The sequence below is a fragment of the Ranitomeya imitator genome, chromosome 1, assembly GCF_032444005.1.
Source record: "Ranitomeya imitator isolate aRanImi1 chromosome 1, aRanImi1.pri, whole genome shotgun sequence".
NCBI lineage: Eukaryota > Metazoa > Chordata > Amphibia > Anura > Dendrobatidae > Ranitomeya > Ranitomeya imitator.
The window spans coordinates 1,227,083,448-1,227,100,911 of NC_091282.1; the positions used below are offsets into that span (position 1 = coordinate 1,227,083,448).

The following is a 17,464-nucleotide window of genomic DNA, read 5'->3' on the forward strand; positions in this document are numbered from 1 at the left end:
AAGCAGAATAACAGTAAACTACGGGGGGTATAAGTGTGGACCCCCACCCCACGGTAAAGGCAGGGGGTCTGACAATAGTTTTTTTATTGTACAGGTGAATAAAACAAAATCCATGTACAGGGTCCAAGTTTGGCTAGTTAAAGGGTTTGGCCACTTTCAAGAAATCTTTGGTGTAAAAGAACAAAACAAAATGTGTTATACTCATTGTCCCGCAGGACTAACGTCATATCGACAGCCAATCGGTGAGCTCAGCGGCTCTGAAAGTATAGACGAAAAGCTCCACTCAGAGCTCAACGATTGGTTGTCCACCGATGTCAGAGAGCGGGAGCAGCGGTGGAGACTCACACCGGTGATGCTCAGGTCAACGCCGTTGGGTATTTTATACATTTCTTGAAAGGGGACGCATCAGTTGGCTACATACAAGACGTGTGTCAGACAGAACCACCAATAACTAATGTTTTATATATTTCTAATAATTTTTCCCAGTCTGGAAAGTTATGAAACTTTAGAAATAACTTTATTAGAACATTTGTCTTAATTCCTGTAAAAAAAAACAACTTGTATGCAAGTGGCCAAACGCCTGCTGGTCCCCAGACTATTGATATCAGAATGTACTCACTTGGAGTACAGATGATGGCAGTGATGGGTCAGGACTAGTGATGATAACTTTCTATAACTCCACCCTCACATCAGCCATAGACTCAGTCGCCCCTCTCATGCATGGCACAGTGCAACAAACCAATAGGCAACCTTGGCATAACAATCTCACAAAAAAACTTCGACAAGCATCCAGAGTTGCGGAGCGGCGTTGGAAGAAAACACGCCTGCCAGACAACTTCACTGCTTTTAGACAAGCTACATTTGACTTCAAATTAGCCCTCACCTCCGCTAAACAGACCTATTTAACTAACCTTGTATCTTCACTATCCTACAACCCAAAACAACTATTCAGCACACTTGCCTCCCTCCTCCGCCCACCAATGCCACCGCCAACTCCCCTCATCTCTTCCGAGGACTTTACAACCTACTTCAAAAACAAGATCGACCAAACAAGGCAAACCCTAACTGTTCCACGACCCCAACCACTCCATATACCAGACCTCTGCCCTTCCCTAATAACTTCCCTCTCCAACATCACTGAAGGAGAGCTTACTCGCCTCTTTTCCAAATCGCACCTCACCACCTGTGCACTTGACCCCATCCCCTCCCACCTGCTCCCCAACCTCCCTAAAATGCTCATTCCAGCCCTAACCCATCTCTTCAACCTATTGCTATCTTCTGGTACCTTCCCCTCTGCCTTCAAACATGCCACCATCACACCCATCCTCAAAAAACTAACCTTGACCCAACTGCTATGCCCAGCTACCGCCCCATATCACTGCTCCCGTTTGCTTCAAAACTCCTTGAGCAACATGTCCATGCTCAAATTTCTTCCACCTCTCATCTAACTCTCTCCTTGACAGCATCCAATCTGGCTTCCACCCCCACCACTCCATCGAAACTGCCCTGACAAAAATTACTAATGACTTACTAAAAGCCAAAGCTAACAGACTGTTCTCCATCCTCCTCCTTCTTGACCTGTCCTCTGCTTTCGACACAGTTGATCACTGCCTACTGCTACAGATTCTTTCTTCCCTTGGCATCAAAGGCCTTGCCCTTTCCTGGATTGCCTCATACCTATCCAACCACACATTTAGCGTTTCTCACTCCCACACCACCTCCACATCTTGCCCTCTCTCTGTTGGAGTCCCTCAAGGCTCTGTCCTAGAGCTCCTACTTTTTTCCATCTATACCCTTGGCCTAGGACAACTCATAAAGTCCCATGGCTTCCAGTACCACCTGTATGCGGACGACACTCAGATCTACCTCTCTGGCCCAGATGTCGCCTCTCTGCTGTCCAGAATCCCAAAGTGTCTGTCAGCCATATCCTCCTTCTTCACCTCTCGCTTCCTAAAACTCAATGTAGACAAAACCGAACTCATCATCTTTCCCCCATCTTATGTATCCCCCCTACCTGACCTATGTATTATGGAAAACGGCATCACACTCTCTCCCGCACCTGAAATCCGCTGCCTCGGGGTAACTCTCGACTCTGCCCTGTCCTTCAAACCGCACGTCCAAACTCTTGCCACCTCCTGTCGCCTCCAACTCAAAAATATTGCGAGAATCCATTCCTTCCTCAGCTCACAATCTACCAAAACTCTTGTGCATGCCCTCATCATCTCCCGCCTCGACTACTACAATACCCTCCTCTGTGGCCTCCCCGCTAACTATCTTGCACCACTCCAGTCTGTCCTCAACTCTGCTGCTCGGCTAATCCACTTCTCTCCTCGCTACTCCCCTGCTTCTCCCCTCTGCAAATCCCTCCACTGGCTCCCAATTCCCCAACAAATCCAGTTCAAACTACTAACACTGATTTACAAAGCCATCCACAACCTGTCCCCTCCCTATATCTCTGAACTAATCTCCCAATATCTTCCCTCACGTAATAATGGTGCTGTACATGAGAAAGGGGTTACATACAGAGTTCTAGATATCGTTTACAGTAAACAAGTTTACAGTGACAGACTGGTACAGAGGGGAGAGGACCCTGTCCTTGCGGTGCTATATAACTAAATAATAATAATAATAATGAGGAACGTGCTCGGATACGGTGTTATCCTGACCTACTCGGGTGCTAACCGAGTGTCTTCGGCGTGCTAGTAAAATATGTTTGAGTCCCCGCGGCTGTTGAACAGCCACAACACATGCAGTGTTTGCCTAACAAACAGGTCTAACAGCCACGAGGAGTCATGAAGCCACGGGAACGCTGAAGACACTCGGTTAGCACCCGAGCATGCTCCAATAGCACCTTATCCGAGCACGTCCGCTCATCACTACTCAGCACCTGTGTCTAAGGCTAGGTTCAGATTGCGTTAGAGCAATCCGTTTAGCGCTAAGCGCTAGAGGATTGCGCTAACACAATGTGATTTCGGGGTCGTGTTTAACGTCCCCGCTAGCGCAGATCCCTGATCTGCGAGAGCGGGGAACGGACCTCGGGTGCGCCGCGGACGCTGCAAGCGATGCGCGTTTCCATTGCTGTTAATGGGCGCGCTAACGGACGCGTTGCGTTAATTTCGCCGTGCAACGCTGTCCGTTAGCGCGCCCATTAACAGCAATGGAAACCTAGCCTAATTCTGGGAAGAAGCTGCTGTAGAAGATTGAGCTGATAAACAGAACACTCAGAGGAGGAGACAGGGGCTGAGCCATCACTGCCATCATCTGTACTACAAGTAATATCAATGCAGAAAAAGGCAGCAAATAGATCGGAGAGGTGCCGGAGTTTGGAATCCATTTACATGCATTTTTTTTTTTACAGGAATGAAGACAAAGCCCAAAATAAAGTTACCTTCAAGGTTTCATAACTTTCAATGTTGAACAAAAAGAAATGAAAGTTGCTCTTTAATGTTGAATTATAGGTAGTAAAATAAGTAATTGGATAAAGGTTCACTCACTAAAGTGTTATAAACTTGCCGTATAACGGACCCACTCCGATGGTAAAGATGCAGCCCCCAAAAAGTCTTTTATAGCTATCCAAAATGAAAATGTATCATATTTCAACACTTAGTGATAGGTTATATTATGACGGATATATTTCACGGATAGCAGTGGTACCTGTGTTTGTCTGTGGGGCCATTCACATGCCGATGATTTTTAGGCCGAAAATCAAGTAAACATGTCCATCTTTGATCTGAAGGTTGGATCAAAATCATGAAATCAAGTCAGTGGCTGAAAAAAGCAGACAGCACTCAGATAACATCCAAGGGTGGTCCAATTGTCACAGACTGTCAGAATAGAGAATTTCTACACATGCGCGAAAATCGGATGAAAGTCAGATTACATTTTGATCAAACTTTAATCAGAGTCTGGTCAGAGTAATCGGTCTGTTTTTTCGTACGTGGAAAAATCAGACGCGTGAATGAGGCTTCACTTGATAAATGCAACTAAATCAGCTACAGAAGCCATTTAGACATCTTAACGAGGTCCTGCGTGTAACAGAGGTCAAAAATGACTGTTATGAAACTCAAGATATTCAAGATGTGATGTAATGGGGGCAGAATGGATATCACTTTCAGACTATAAAACATAATTAACTTTGGATAAAAACAAAAGCTCTACTTCGCTCTTGATCTACAAAGCAAGTGTTAGGGTTTTTTTATTGCATATTGAAAATGATATGTCATGTAAAAAAGGTTCTAATAGTCCATAAGGGAAATCAATGAGCATAGAAAAAAAACATGCTAAACTGTAACATCAATGATGGAAAAGAGACAAAAGAGACCAAACAAAGGGAAGACATCGATAGCTGTAGTCTCCAGTCTAATAAGGATCTAACCTTTGATGGCTGTGGTCTCCAGTCTAATCAGGATCTAACCATTCATGACCATAGTCTCCAGTCTACTCTGGATCTAACCGTTGATGGCCGTGGTCTCCAGTCCAATCAGGATCTAACCGTTGATGGATGTGGTCTCCAGTCTAATCCGGATCTAGTCATGGATGGCTTTGGTCTCCAGTCTAATCCGGATCTAATCATGGATGGCTTTGGTCTCCAGTCTAATCAGGATCTAACCATTCATGACCATAGTCTCCAGTCTACTCTGGATCTAACCGTTGATGGCCGTGGTCTCCAGTCCAATCAGGATCTAACCGTTGATGGATGTGGTCTCCAGTCTAATCCGGATCTAATCATGGATGGCTGTGGTCTCCAGTCTAATCAGGATCTAACCATTCATGACCATAGTCTCCAGTCTACTCTGGATCTAACCGTTGATGGCCGTGGTCTCCAGTCCAATCAGGATCTAACCGTTGATGGATGTGGTCTCCAGTCTAATCCGGATCTAGTCATGGATGGCTTTGGTCTCCAGTCTAATCAGGATCTAACCATTGATGGCCGTAGTCTCCAGTCTAATTAGGATCCAACCATTGATGGCCGTAGTCTCCAGTCTAATTAGGATCTAACCATTGATGGCCGTAGTCTCCAGTTTAATCAAGATTTAACCATTGATGGCTGTGGTCTCCAGTCTAATCAGGATCTAACCATTGATGGCCATGGTCTCCAGTCTAATCACGATCTAACCATTGGTGGCCATGGTCTCCAGTCTAATCAGGATCTAACCATTGATGGCCATAGTCTCCATTCTAATCAGGATCTAATCATTGATGGCCTTAGTCTCCAGTCTAATCAAGATCTAACCATTGATAGCTGTGGTCTCCAGTCTAATCAGGATCTAATTGTTGATGTCCGTGAGCTCCAGTCTAATCAGGATCTAATTGTTGATGGCCGGGGGCTCCAGTCTAATCAGGATCTAATTGTTGATGGTCATGGGCTCCAGTCTAATCAGGATCTAATCATGGATGGCTTTGGTCTCCAGTCTAATCAGGATCTAAGCATTGATGGCCGTAGTCTCCAGTCTAATTAGGATCCAACCATTGATGGCCGTAGTCTCCAGTCTAATTAGGATCCAACCATTGATGGCCGTAGTCTCCAGTTTAATCAAGATTTAACCATTGATGGCTGTGGTCTCCAGTCTAATCAGGATCTAACCATTGATGGCCGTGGTCTCCAATTTAATCAAGATCTAACCATTGATAGCTGTGGTCTCCAGTCTAATCAGGATCTAACCATTGATGGCCATGGTCTCCAGTCTAATCACGATCTAACCATTGGTGGCCATGGTCTCCAGTCTAATCAAGATCTAACCATTGATGGCCATAGTCTCCATTTTAATCAGGATCTAATCAATGATGGCCGTAGTCTCCAGTCTAATCAAGATCTAACCATTGGTAGCTGTGGTCTCCAGTCTAATCAGGATCTAATTGTTGATGTCCGTGAGCTCCAGTCTAATCAGGATCTAATTGTTGATGGCCGGGGGCTCCAGTCTAATCAGGATCTAATTGTTGATGGTTGTGGGCTCCAGTCTAATCAGGATCTAACCACTGATGGCCGTTGTCTCCAGTCTAATCAGAATCTAACTGTTGATGGCCGTTGTCTTCCGTCTAATCAGGATCTAACAATCAGATGTATTTAATGTCACAGGTGTAAAATGGGCAGCTTATTGAGTAGTCTGAAAATCATATTTTATCTACCGACAATGGGTATTTTCCAAACACAATTAAGGCTAAATTGGAATGATTTTACACTGGCCACCTAATCTGCACTACAGCATGAAGATTACATATACACCAGGACATCTCTTTGGTACTTTATTATTAATTTTGACTATGGCTTTGCGCATCTCGCCTAAAGCCCACAATTCCGGCTGATTCCTCACTTGCAGATGGTTATTCAGCTTCTAGATAAAAAATGGCACAATATTATGTTTCAGAAACGCTTTGTTGATCCAATTCAGGCAGAACAAGGAAAGTAACCCGTAATTTAACACTAGCAGCTGTCAGATGTCTCATAAATACATATAGACAGACTCAGTGAAAGGCTCCTCTCCTCGCTACGTCAACCCTTTCCTTCATCTTCATCTTAATGGTTTATTTACTTTTTTTATGTTCTCGGAAAATAAGAGAGAAAAGAAAAACATAATGCGCTTTTCCATACAGCTATAAAATCTATTATTACGGTTGTGTCTCATAATGGCTACCTGTTCCCCCGGACTGGCAACCAAAGATCACAGTATTTGTAAAATGTCCAATCAAGGCTGAACTAGTGGGGACAATCATGAACCGAATATCTCCTAAAGTGGCAATTGGTGATTTGGGGAATAACAAATATAGCAGCCCAGTTTTAGAAGTAGTTTTCTTCTTTACTATGATTTAGCACTCCGGTGGGGACATTCACAGAACGTAATTGCACCCGCTCCTTATCTATTCCCCTCCCAAACTGCAATCATTTCCAGTAGTCCACAATAAGTGCCCAGTTGCCCATCAGACATTGCTCACATACATGGAACCATTTCTGAGGTCATTTTGGTATTTTCCTTAGATTTGTGCAGCCCAAGGCATAGAGTACAATTAAATAATCCCTTCTCCATATAGGAAATTGTACAAATTTTGATATCAAAATGTTGTTCTCTGAAGTCAAAGGAGGATGCCTCCGTAGATGTCATCTGAAGGATGGTACTAACGCCGTCTGAGCCAAAATGATAACTCTCATAAAAAATAACTTCCTTTGGGCAATCAGCAATGGGACAAGTTTGCCTTTTTTGGAAATGTAACTTGCATTAGCGTCAACTCTACAGTCTAGAGGGAAAGATTCAGTCTATATACCTGGCATTAGATGGAATGTAAGGATGTTATATAAAGAACTTAGAAGGCTAAGCTTGAACATAATACTGTAGAATAAGGGGCTCCTTACACGGTAGAAAGGTTTTGGCCAAACAATGGTTCGGTGAGAAGCTGTCTCTCCAGACTGCTCCTGTGTCTTCTACGAGGACACCACTGTCAGACTTCTCTGGTGGTGGCTTATCTCATCAAGAACAAATGGATTGGCAGTATAAAATTGGGCAGGCTGGATCCCCATCTCACCCAAGATCATCTGTCAGGGGAGAATCAGGAGACCTCCCATACACATTAGGCTGTCGCCTGAGTCTGTGGACACTGGTGGATATTGGTTGATGTTAATCGAATGCATATTGGGGCCTTAATCATCTTCAATCATTTTATTTGCCAGATGATATGTAAAGTAGTGCTTCCCTACATGGAAGAAAACTCTCTTGTGCCACCTGTAGGTAGCTACCATGTAAGTCTGAAGATGTGACTGTGTCTAGGGATATTCAACCAATTTATAGACAAGTGTTTCATGGTTACCCTTCATCATGACAGAGTAGAGTATGGGTTGGCTGTATGAAATGCCTTTGATGCAGATCTTGGAGTGAAGGAGGGGGTTCTGCTTTTTGCTAAGGAGATTCTGTGTTAGGATTGTCCATCTTCTGTAGTCCCAACGAAAGTCTCCTTTATAGGTCAGACCTTGACCCTATAGTGTATATTAAGAAAAAAGGAGCGCACTCAGCTATCTTAGGTTGGTGCTGGCTGTACTTGGGAAAAACCTAACCACAAGTCCAATATAGAAAATCAGGTCTTCCTGCTTCTGTACTCACACTCCTGTGTTCTCTGCTCACACGCCCACAGAAGCAGGAAGACCTGACACCACAACAATAGGAGCCCTTAAAGGGACCACACTTCTTATTTTTCACACTATCTAGAAAACGCAGTTTGAGAAAGACCCGAGGCAGGGTCGAAACGTTACTACTTCGTTTATACTCCCTGCTGTGTGTGTGTATATATATGAAAATTTTGTCTCAACATATGTGAATAAATATATCACATTTTTGCAAAGATATACCATAAGAGTGCGGCTGATTTTTCTATATTTGACCCTATAGTGTAGTTACCTACAAAGTGAGATCTGTAGCTTGTATAGTGTTTGTTCCAATGTAGCAGGACCTGTAAGGCGTCTTACAGCGTTGAATGCCTTCAACGTAATCCAGTACCTCCTTAGAAGATTGCAAAGATACAAAAATGATAAATGTACTACATAAAACAATGACAAACATTCAGTCATAGCTTGGGGGAGATTTTAAGACAATTTGACCACACGTGGGCAAACTAACTGGATATTATCAGCTCCAAACAACAATAATGATCTACAGCATCAGAAGGCGACCACACAAAGTCCCATAAAAATCATCTTTTGTTGATGATTCTTCTGATGTGATATTATTATTTGTTCCAGCTGAGATATTTTTCTATATTTTTTCTAATCAAAAACACATTCAAATCCCATAAACGATAAAGAAGAAGATCTTCCATCAGCTCCCATTTTTGGCAATAAATAATTGACATTGCACATCCAGAAAATACATCCATATAGCTGTGCTCTTAGTGCGCATAAATTCTTGTCTATATCCCAACATATTCTGTTGCTTTGATATATTTTAAAATTAAAAAAAAAATAAAGATATTTAAAAAAAAATGGAACCTCACATTCAATCAATGAGCATGAATGTTCTTGGACACTTGCGCCCCTTTCCACTTCACAAAAGACTTCATTCATGGTGGTCCTTACTCATGGAGTGCAGGGCCATATGGCAATACCGAAGGTAGGAGGCAGTCTATGGGTATGCACCTTCTGCTGCCAGGCACCATATCTTCTGGACAGCCTGTACAACGTTTATGAAACAGATGGACGATCCAAACAACCACTCAGTACAAAATGGATGGGAAGTGTCCAGAGATGCAAGTCTACTTGTCTATTTGGTTAAGCACCGCCCGTGTCATGTATTTCAATGTCTACCATCACATTTGTATATAGATGATCCCAAACTATCCGAAATTAATCAAAGTCCAAAACAGTCTAAACAGTGTACGTTTCTCAAAAATGTTGTATTTAAATAAAAAAAATTGATTTTTTTTTTTTTAACAACTACAACATTTTTTTGAATAGACATGATTGGTAATATCAAACAGAACTCAACCATGGGGTTAACATAAAAATAAAGGATAAAAATACATCGATCCATGTTTGGTTCATTCATAGCCTCCTGCATTTTGACATTCTTTTCCAGCGTGTCTCCTTCATGGGCTGTGAAGTTTTACATCTTCTAACATAGACATAGGTGTGGGTGTCTCCAGATTGGCATGGTCACTATAAAGAAATCTCATACTTCACATTGAAAGATCGAAGCATTCCTAACTTTAGTTTCATGGTCACCATAAAACAATCTCATATTCTTGAGATAATACACCAGAAGTATCTAACTTTTATAGTTTTATTTAGTACTGCCTTAAAGAAGTAAGAAATGTAGCTACCAAATCTGATGGTGTAGATCAATATATATACAGATTAAAAATAATTTTGTAGATGTGGGGAAAATTACAAATTGTAACAGTAAAAACATTGAAAAGACTAGACGTAAATTACGAGAATATGTGTAAAATAATACTTAATCAAAAAGTTAGAGAAGTCATTTTTTTAGGTTTGTGATAAAACCTGAAGATATTTGGTAATGCTACTCATCTGCTGTGGTTTTGACTAAAGAAAGACCTAATAAAAGTTTGATTTTTACGTACATCGGGATCATTTCATTTGTTTTTTGGAAGCTTTTTTTCACTTACTTTGAAGATTATATTGATGATCTTGACGATCTCAGTACCTGCTTTCTCTCATTCCCAGTGGGGAAAAGAAGATGTCAAAAACATCCATGAAGAAGAAAGAGCAGGATGTGGCAATTAGGACTTAGGAGAATGTCTACTTGGTACTACTCCGATCTTAACTCTACTGGATCTCGTTGACGTTTGGGTCTATGAGCTCAGAGAATAGTTACATGTGATGTGAAGGGGCCATTGGTGACTTAGAACATGATGGCTTTTGGGGGATAGATTAGGGATAAGTGACTGCATTTCAGGAACAGATTGCAGAATATCTATCAAGCCCTTTTTTGAGAATGTTGAGCAACAATTCCACATTTACGATATTCCTTGAACCTCACGTTGGTTCAGAATGACTAATGCCTGCCTACACTGAGGTGTTTTTAATGCAGTTCTGACCCAATGAAACATGGCTAGAAAATAGAGAGAAAAGTGACAACTACCGTTGGCAATTAAGTCATAAATGGCCTCAGTGTGGTTGTAACATTCTCGTTACTCAAAATGGCAAAACTTGAATGTGGTGTTCCTGCTAGCAGCTGAGTCTTTATGAATCACCAGAAGAGTTCCAATAATTGTAGCCTCTTTAATGGGCAATCTCACTAATACAATATAATTAGAAACAAGATAGAGAACCAGCAAGCAAAACGCAATCATATTGTGTCTATTTCCATTGTTTGGAAAGGGATTCTTGGCTTTGTGTTTCGTGAAAAGTGATGAGTAGAATAGACTCTGTCTAACTGATAATAGTCGCTTCTACGATTAGACTTTTAGAAATTAGAGCAAGACCAAAACTTGTAGAAAGTCTGAAAACTTTTTGTTTAAGCCTAAATAACCAAAAATATTTGCTTAAATCATCAAAAATCGACAAACCGACTTTTTGCTCCTAGCTACAAGACTCTAGCTTATAGCTGGGAGTCTTTTTGAATCACCACAAGGGTTTCATTAAAAACGGACCCTTCAATATAATTACAAAGAAAATAGAGAACTAGTACGGGACATGTAATCATTTTTTTTCTTTATTTTCGCCAAGCTGAAAGATTTTTGGCTTTATATTTCTCAAAAAGTGATGAGATCAAGAGACTCTGTCTTATCGATAATAGCTGTTTCTACGATTACACTTTTAGGAAGAAGAGTAAGACCGAAATATCAAGAAATTCTGAAAAAAAAATTGTTTTAAGCCTAAATAACCAAAAATGTTTGCGATAATCATCAAAAATCGACAAGCCAACTTTTTACTCCTAGCTGCAGAACTCTCGCTTATAGCTGGAAGTCTTTATGAATCACCACAAGGGTTCCATTAAAAGCAGACTCTTCAGTATAATTAGAAACAAGATAGAGACCTGGTACAGAAAATGGAATCTTTCATTTTATATATTTTCATCACGTTATTCCCGAAGGATTCTTGGCTTTATATTTTGCAAAAAGTTATGAGTAGAGGAGACTCTGTCTAACCAATAATAGCCATTTCTACCGCTATACTTTTAGGAAGAAGAGTAACACCAAAATATCAAGAAATTCAGAAAAAAATAGTTTTAAGCCTAAATAACCAAAAATGTTTGCTCAAAAATCAACAACCCAATTTTGTTCTCTGAAATAAAAGACTCTCGCTTACAACTGAGAGCCTTTATGAATCATCACAAGGGTTCCATCAACTCTGGACTCGTTAATGGGCAACCGCCTTAATATAATATAATTAGTAACGAGGTAGAGAACCAACATCGAAAATGGATTCATATGTTGTCTATTTCCATTTAGTTGTTTGGTGAGGGATTATTGGCTTTATATTTTGCAAAAAAGACTGTCTGACCAACAATAGTCATTTCTGTGCCGATAATAGAGTAAGACCAAAATTTGAAGAACATCAGAAAATAATCATTTTAAGCCTAAATAACCAAAATTGACAAAACCAACCTTCTACTCAAGTTAATCCTCATTAACATTTGGTTGCCTTTTCCATTCCTTTGGACCCCATTGATGATTTACCAAACTATTTGTGATTTATGTCTTCGTTGCTCATATTTATTTATTTTTTGCTTGTCTTAAAATGACAAAAATTATTTATTTTCCCTTTTCTTGTAAATTGCCAGTCGTGCTGTGAAAAGTTGCATTAAGCTTTTCGTAAATAGTTTGTTCATTACTGATTGCTACTCTGCAACGTTAAGAAGAGAATTTATTTACCACCCCCTCCCCCCCCCCCCCAATGTCACTTTTTGGAAATCTGCATATTGACAATTTAAAGGCACCATGCAGACTCCATGTGTGAGGATGATGGATCTTTGCTGTCTGCGACAAAGGAAATGCTTTCTTGCAGCAAGATTTTTCATACCCCCTGATGGCGGATCTTTGCCGGCCAATGCGGGCAGCCGCTGGTAATTGTGTGCTTTGGGTTATATTGTTCTGTTGTGACTCACGCATCGAGCATCATCTTCAGCTGTACAATACTCTCCGGCGTATCTCGCCATATTTCATATTTGCATTGCCTATTCTCTGATTGGCTAGGAATCATTTAAGGAAAAAAAATGACACCAACGTCTCCTATAGACGAGAGAATATAGAGTGTTCTCAATGCATAAGCGATAACGGGGGGAGTTACATACAACCTGAGCCTAAGACAAAGCAGACGAGCAAAACCATACAGTAAAAATGGCACAAAATGGCGCTGAAAAGACATCAAATCGCGGTGCCATGAATTATACCTTCAATAGCTGTAAATCCAAAAAACAGACCTACCGTAAGAATCGTAATAAAACTACAAACGCTAATAATAAAAAACATAATATACATTGTATATCTCACTACGATTTATGTCCATTCTCAATCGAATAAAATTAATTTCTATTCAAAATATTTATTAAATGACGCAATCACGCATCCATTCCCGCCCCCCCCCCCCCCAAAAAAAAATTGGCCGATCATCATGACCACAAAATCATTTTAAATAAAAAAAGTTAAATAATTCAATGAAAAATTGTATAACGGTTACAAAAATAAAAGTTTGGCAATAAAATTTGTAAATTAGAATTATGATAACAACCAATCAGTTATAAAGGCGAGGCCGAGAGGACAATACTAGAATGTCGTCAGTAGCTTTTTATAATATATATACATATATAAATATATATTTTACATTTTTGCCTTGTTGTTTTTAATACATCCGAAAAATAAAATGTGATCAATATTCCATATCGTAAAAAGAAATTATTTTAAAATGAAAATGCAAATTAGTCTTAAGTTTTTATGTATTTATTATATTTATCATTTAAGTCGGTTTTGACAATTTAATAAAATTTTCAAAGTATGCCACTACTTTTTTGTCATGGAAGGTAATGAGTTAAAACAGAAAAAAAAGGAACAATTTACCGAACCTCATTGCTTTTTTTTTTTTTAAAGTGGGAGTGGGGAAAAAAAATCTCCGGTGATGAATCCACCATTTTGTCGTGGAGTGTGGTCGCCGAGAAGCAAGATGGTGGCTGTCACTAATGACTCTTCTAATTAAAATCACAGTATCCTATTGAATACTGAGTTATTCATTGAATAAGTCTTTTTTTTTCCAAAGGTAAATTTAGAAAAAAAAAAAATTCTGAATAATTTTTGGCTAAATATTGCAAAATATAACATTTTCAAAAATAATAAACTCTTTATTGCGGAATGAATTTTTATATAGATGAAAAAACGAAGTGTCTACATGTTTCGGCGTGATGGACATAGATATAGAGAGAATTGATGGGGTTTCCGATCATCTAAGCTTTTTTTTGTCGCCAATGTGTTTACATTAAAAAAAATGATGAAACGTAATTATAGCTCTGACTCCAAGTTAACCACCTGGTACCACCATTCTCGTCCACCATTGTGCTGGGCACACAGAGCAGCATCACTCCTAATATCCCCTACATTCAGTCGTTAACTTGTTTACACTTAATTAAGGACTGTGCCTAATTACAAAGCTGGAACAACTATTTAGGAGCAAGCTCCATACTGTGGACCACGTGGTCTATTTATTTTTTTATTTATTTTGTTTATTTTCTTTCTTTACATCTTGGAGAAAATTTCAAACTTCCAGCTAAATCCAATTTTTTCTATCTGTGGATAATCAGCGTTTTTGTTGTTGTTTTATTTGATTTTTTTTACTATTTTAAATGGAAAGAGGCTCTAACTATGAGCGGTACAGGCTGCGTTCTAAAAGTGGTTTGTTAATATGAGAGTCACAGCTGTGACATTATGGCCGCCTTTTTGTGAACTCAAGTTGACCTCTTTAGCCCTCAAGGTATGCCAGGCTGACAGACTGATGCCATTGCCAAGAAGAGGTTGACTATTGCATACAATCACGTCCAATTTTAATTTTACAACACCACGGATGTAATTTGGCAAAATAATTTTCTAACTAATTTTCTTAAAATTAAAGAATTAATTCTACGTCATCCTCATTTCTTGTACTCCACCAGAAAATAGCGTGCACTTACAATAATTGAGTGAAGGTATCCGCAAAAAACCTTATGTGACCGCAACATCAGTTCTTCTTTATGAAACCGTTTCTATAAGTTGACGGCACCCTGTAATTTTGCAGAATTACCAGTGCGTCTCTAGACTTCCTAACATTTTCACATCCTTGATGCTACTGTAGCACCGAATCTCTCAATGTTTAGTAGCAATTGTCTCTAAAATTACAAGCTTGCGAGTCAATCTACCGGTGGGCGCTACATCGACGATGTACCCAGCTTTATAAATGTCATTCTAAATGTACTGAACTCCAGGAAAATATAGTAATATTACATCTCGCACCACAAGCCTCCAAGTAGTGACGGGAACGTATGGTAATTACCAGACATATACCAGACATAGTCTGGGCTGGCTCAGCCTCAACGCTTTTGTAGTATGTGCGAACATGTATATATGTAAATACATTGTACCATCATAATCATTTCTCATTATCTGACCTAATATCTGTGTGGATACATATATATTTTTCTAAACCTAATCTAAATTGGCATTTTTATTTATTATTATTTTTGCGCGTTAAAAAAATGTTTCTTTTGTACCAGCCATGTTTGCCCCAGTTATTCAAACTCCAGATACCATGAAATGATACGATATTGGAAAATATAATCAAGTTCAATTAAAAAAAATTACTTACATTTATAATTTTATCCATTAATCTAACTTAAGCATACTAAAACAAAATCCCGTCTCGACCTCCGACGGTCTACCATTGCAAAACGTACCCAAATTTTATATAGCGAGTAAGATCCTTACGTTATGTTCCATTTAACAACATCCTTGTGGTTCTGTAAGAGACCAATATCGACTATATTGTAGAAAACCCAACCAAAATCCAAGACTAGAATACCAAGCCATGACTTTAACCAATAAATAAGAAATGTAACATGTCCGTTTCCTCCGATATCACATCATCTACGGTGGATGACAACTGCCCCTTACATAATCAGCACACCACACGTACATGCTTTCCTATAAGACACAAACGCTGTAAAATGTTATACTCCTCTGGAAAGAAAAAAACAACTCAGAAAACATTCAGTCTGTGTTTTCCCTGCACTGCCTAAGCTGCCTTTTAGTGTTAGTAAGTGCTATCGATTTCATAGCAAAGTGCTGTGTTTATTGCCCCTGAAACCCTGCAGGAGAAGAACTTGGGCAGACTGGTTCAGTGTCTACATGCTGCAGCCGTTGAGCGAGAGGATGAGTCCCCCTTACACAAGGCCTCGTCATGCTTGTTTTTTGCAAATTGTTGAACAATAAAGTTGTGAATGGCTAATAAATGAACAAAAAAAAAACAAAAAAAAAACAATGCCGAGGCATCGCAGAATATAAGGCATTTTTATTTCAAAAATCCTTGTGATGAGCACAGCGTTAGGGGACTTAGGGATCCTGTTTCTAAATATATCCTCCGAAGATGTATTATTCCAGGGTAATGCTACATACGGTGGCGCTCACATGCTTAACCATGCACGGCAAATATAGTACATGCAATGACGTTACTCCTCGGCGATGTATACAGAGGCATTCACCCGTCCTCCTCCTCCTCATTCGGAGAGAAGTGAACGCTGGCCTCGTTACCGCAACTTTATACATATTTCATTGCTTTCCATAGGCTCATCTGCAATCCTATAGATCCTGTGCTTGACGTAGGAAAGAATTGAACGCCAGATGGACACAATAACGGGCTTTGTGTTATGCTGGGTAACAATTAATAGTTTGTTTTGGGGGCTAGAAAGCGAGATCACCACGGTGCGGACACTAGAGGAACTGTGAGACATTGAGGTCGTTATCATAATCACGTAACTTTTACATGACGGGGAGCGATGCACCTGCAGCTATGAAGATGTCCTCTCCCATAACATAATTTCTATTGGCTCATTAATTAAAATGATTGGAACATTAGAGAGAAAAACAAAGGCCCCATTGGAAGGACTGGGATGTTTTCGTATGCTCACCCGTCTCTCGGTTGCCTCCATTCATTCTCCTCTCCTCCATACCATTCCCTCCATGCTGCTCCCCCCCCTTCCCTTGTTAAATCCTTACCTCTGACCAGGATCCGTCTACAGTAATCAGCTTCTCCTGCGGACTGATTGTCCTGACCTTCCTCTTTGGACGATCCCGGGCTGGAGGTAGAGGTCACGGGAATGTCCTTAATGCTGTGGCCTCGTAAGGAACACTCTACATCAGCTCTGCTTCCCTTGTCTCTGAGTCGCTCTGTACACGACGTGGCAGACTTGCCACACAGAGGGCTTCTTCTCTCCTCGGACACTCCATCGCCCATACTAGTAGCCTGATCAAACATCAGGCGATGCCCCCCCTAACCCCTAGGCTGGCCCCCGCCTTCCAATACCACTTTCTGAAAGGAGGAAAAAACAAAAACAAACAAGCAACAATTCTCACAGACAGCAGAAGTCAGCAGTCAAATGCATGTAGGGCATCAGAGGCTCTGCACAAGTATTCCACGTAAGGTTTCGGCACGGTTGCCATTGTACACAAATGCAAGATCCCCTCGGCAACGTAGGTCTTTCTCAAGAGGAAGACACATCAAGTTGTTTCCAAATCTGAATTTTCAGACAGTGAGAGATTAAGTTAGATGCCACCGTCATGGACAGTAAAGAGTGTCTCCGAGTCAACTTATAGACAGTAATTTCTAGGACTGTGTTGACTTTACTCCTTCTTTCTTTTTTTTTTCTTCTTCTCTGCCCAGCCAAGTATGAAGAATTGTGAATGAATGAGAGAAGGCGTTGCAAGGGTTTGGGTTTTTTTTTGTTTTTTTTTTAAGAGTTCAGAGAGTTTGACAGTCCAAAATATCCTTCAGTCTTACAAAACTTCT

The 17,464-nt window shown here is 40.3% G+C and overlaps 1 protein-coding gene across 1 annotated transcript in view; it reads right to left on the bottom strand.

The window, feature by feature from the left end:
• VAX2 (ventral anterior homeobox 2) overlaps positions 1–17,464 on the bottom strand; it is a 160,076-nt gene that overhangs the window by 141,738 nt on the left and 874 nt on the right. The window contains exon 1 of the mRNA XM_069745113.1: positions 16,675–17,464. This exon is cut by the window's right edge and continues 874 nt beyond it. Coding sequence (XP_069601214.1) covers positions 16,675–16,933 — 259 coding nt within the window. The 5' untranslated portion in view covers positions 16,934–17,464. The remainder of the gene's footprint in view (positions 1–16,674) is intronic.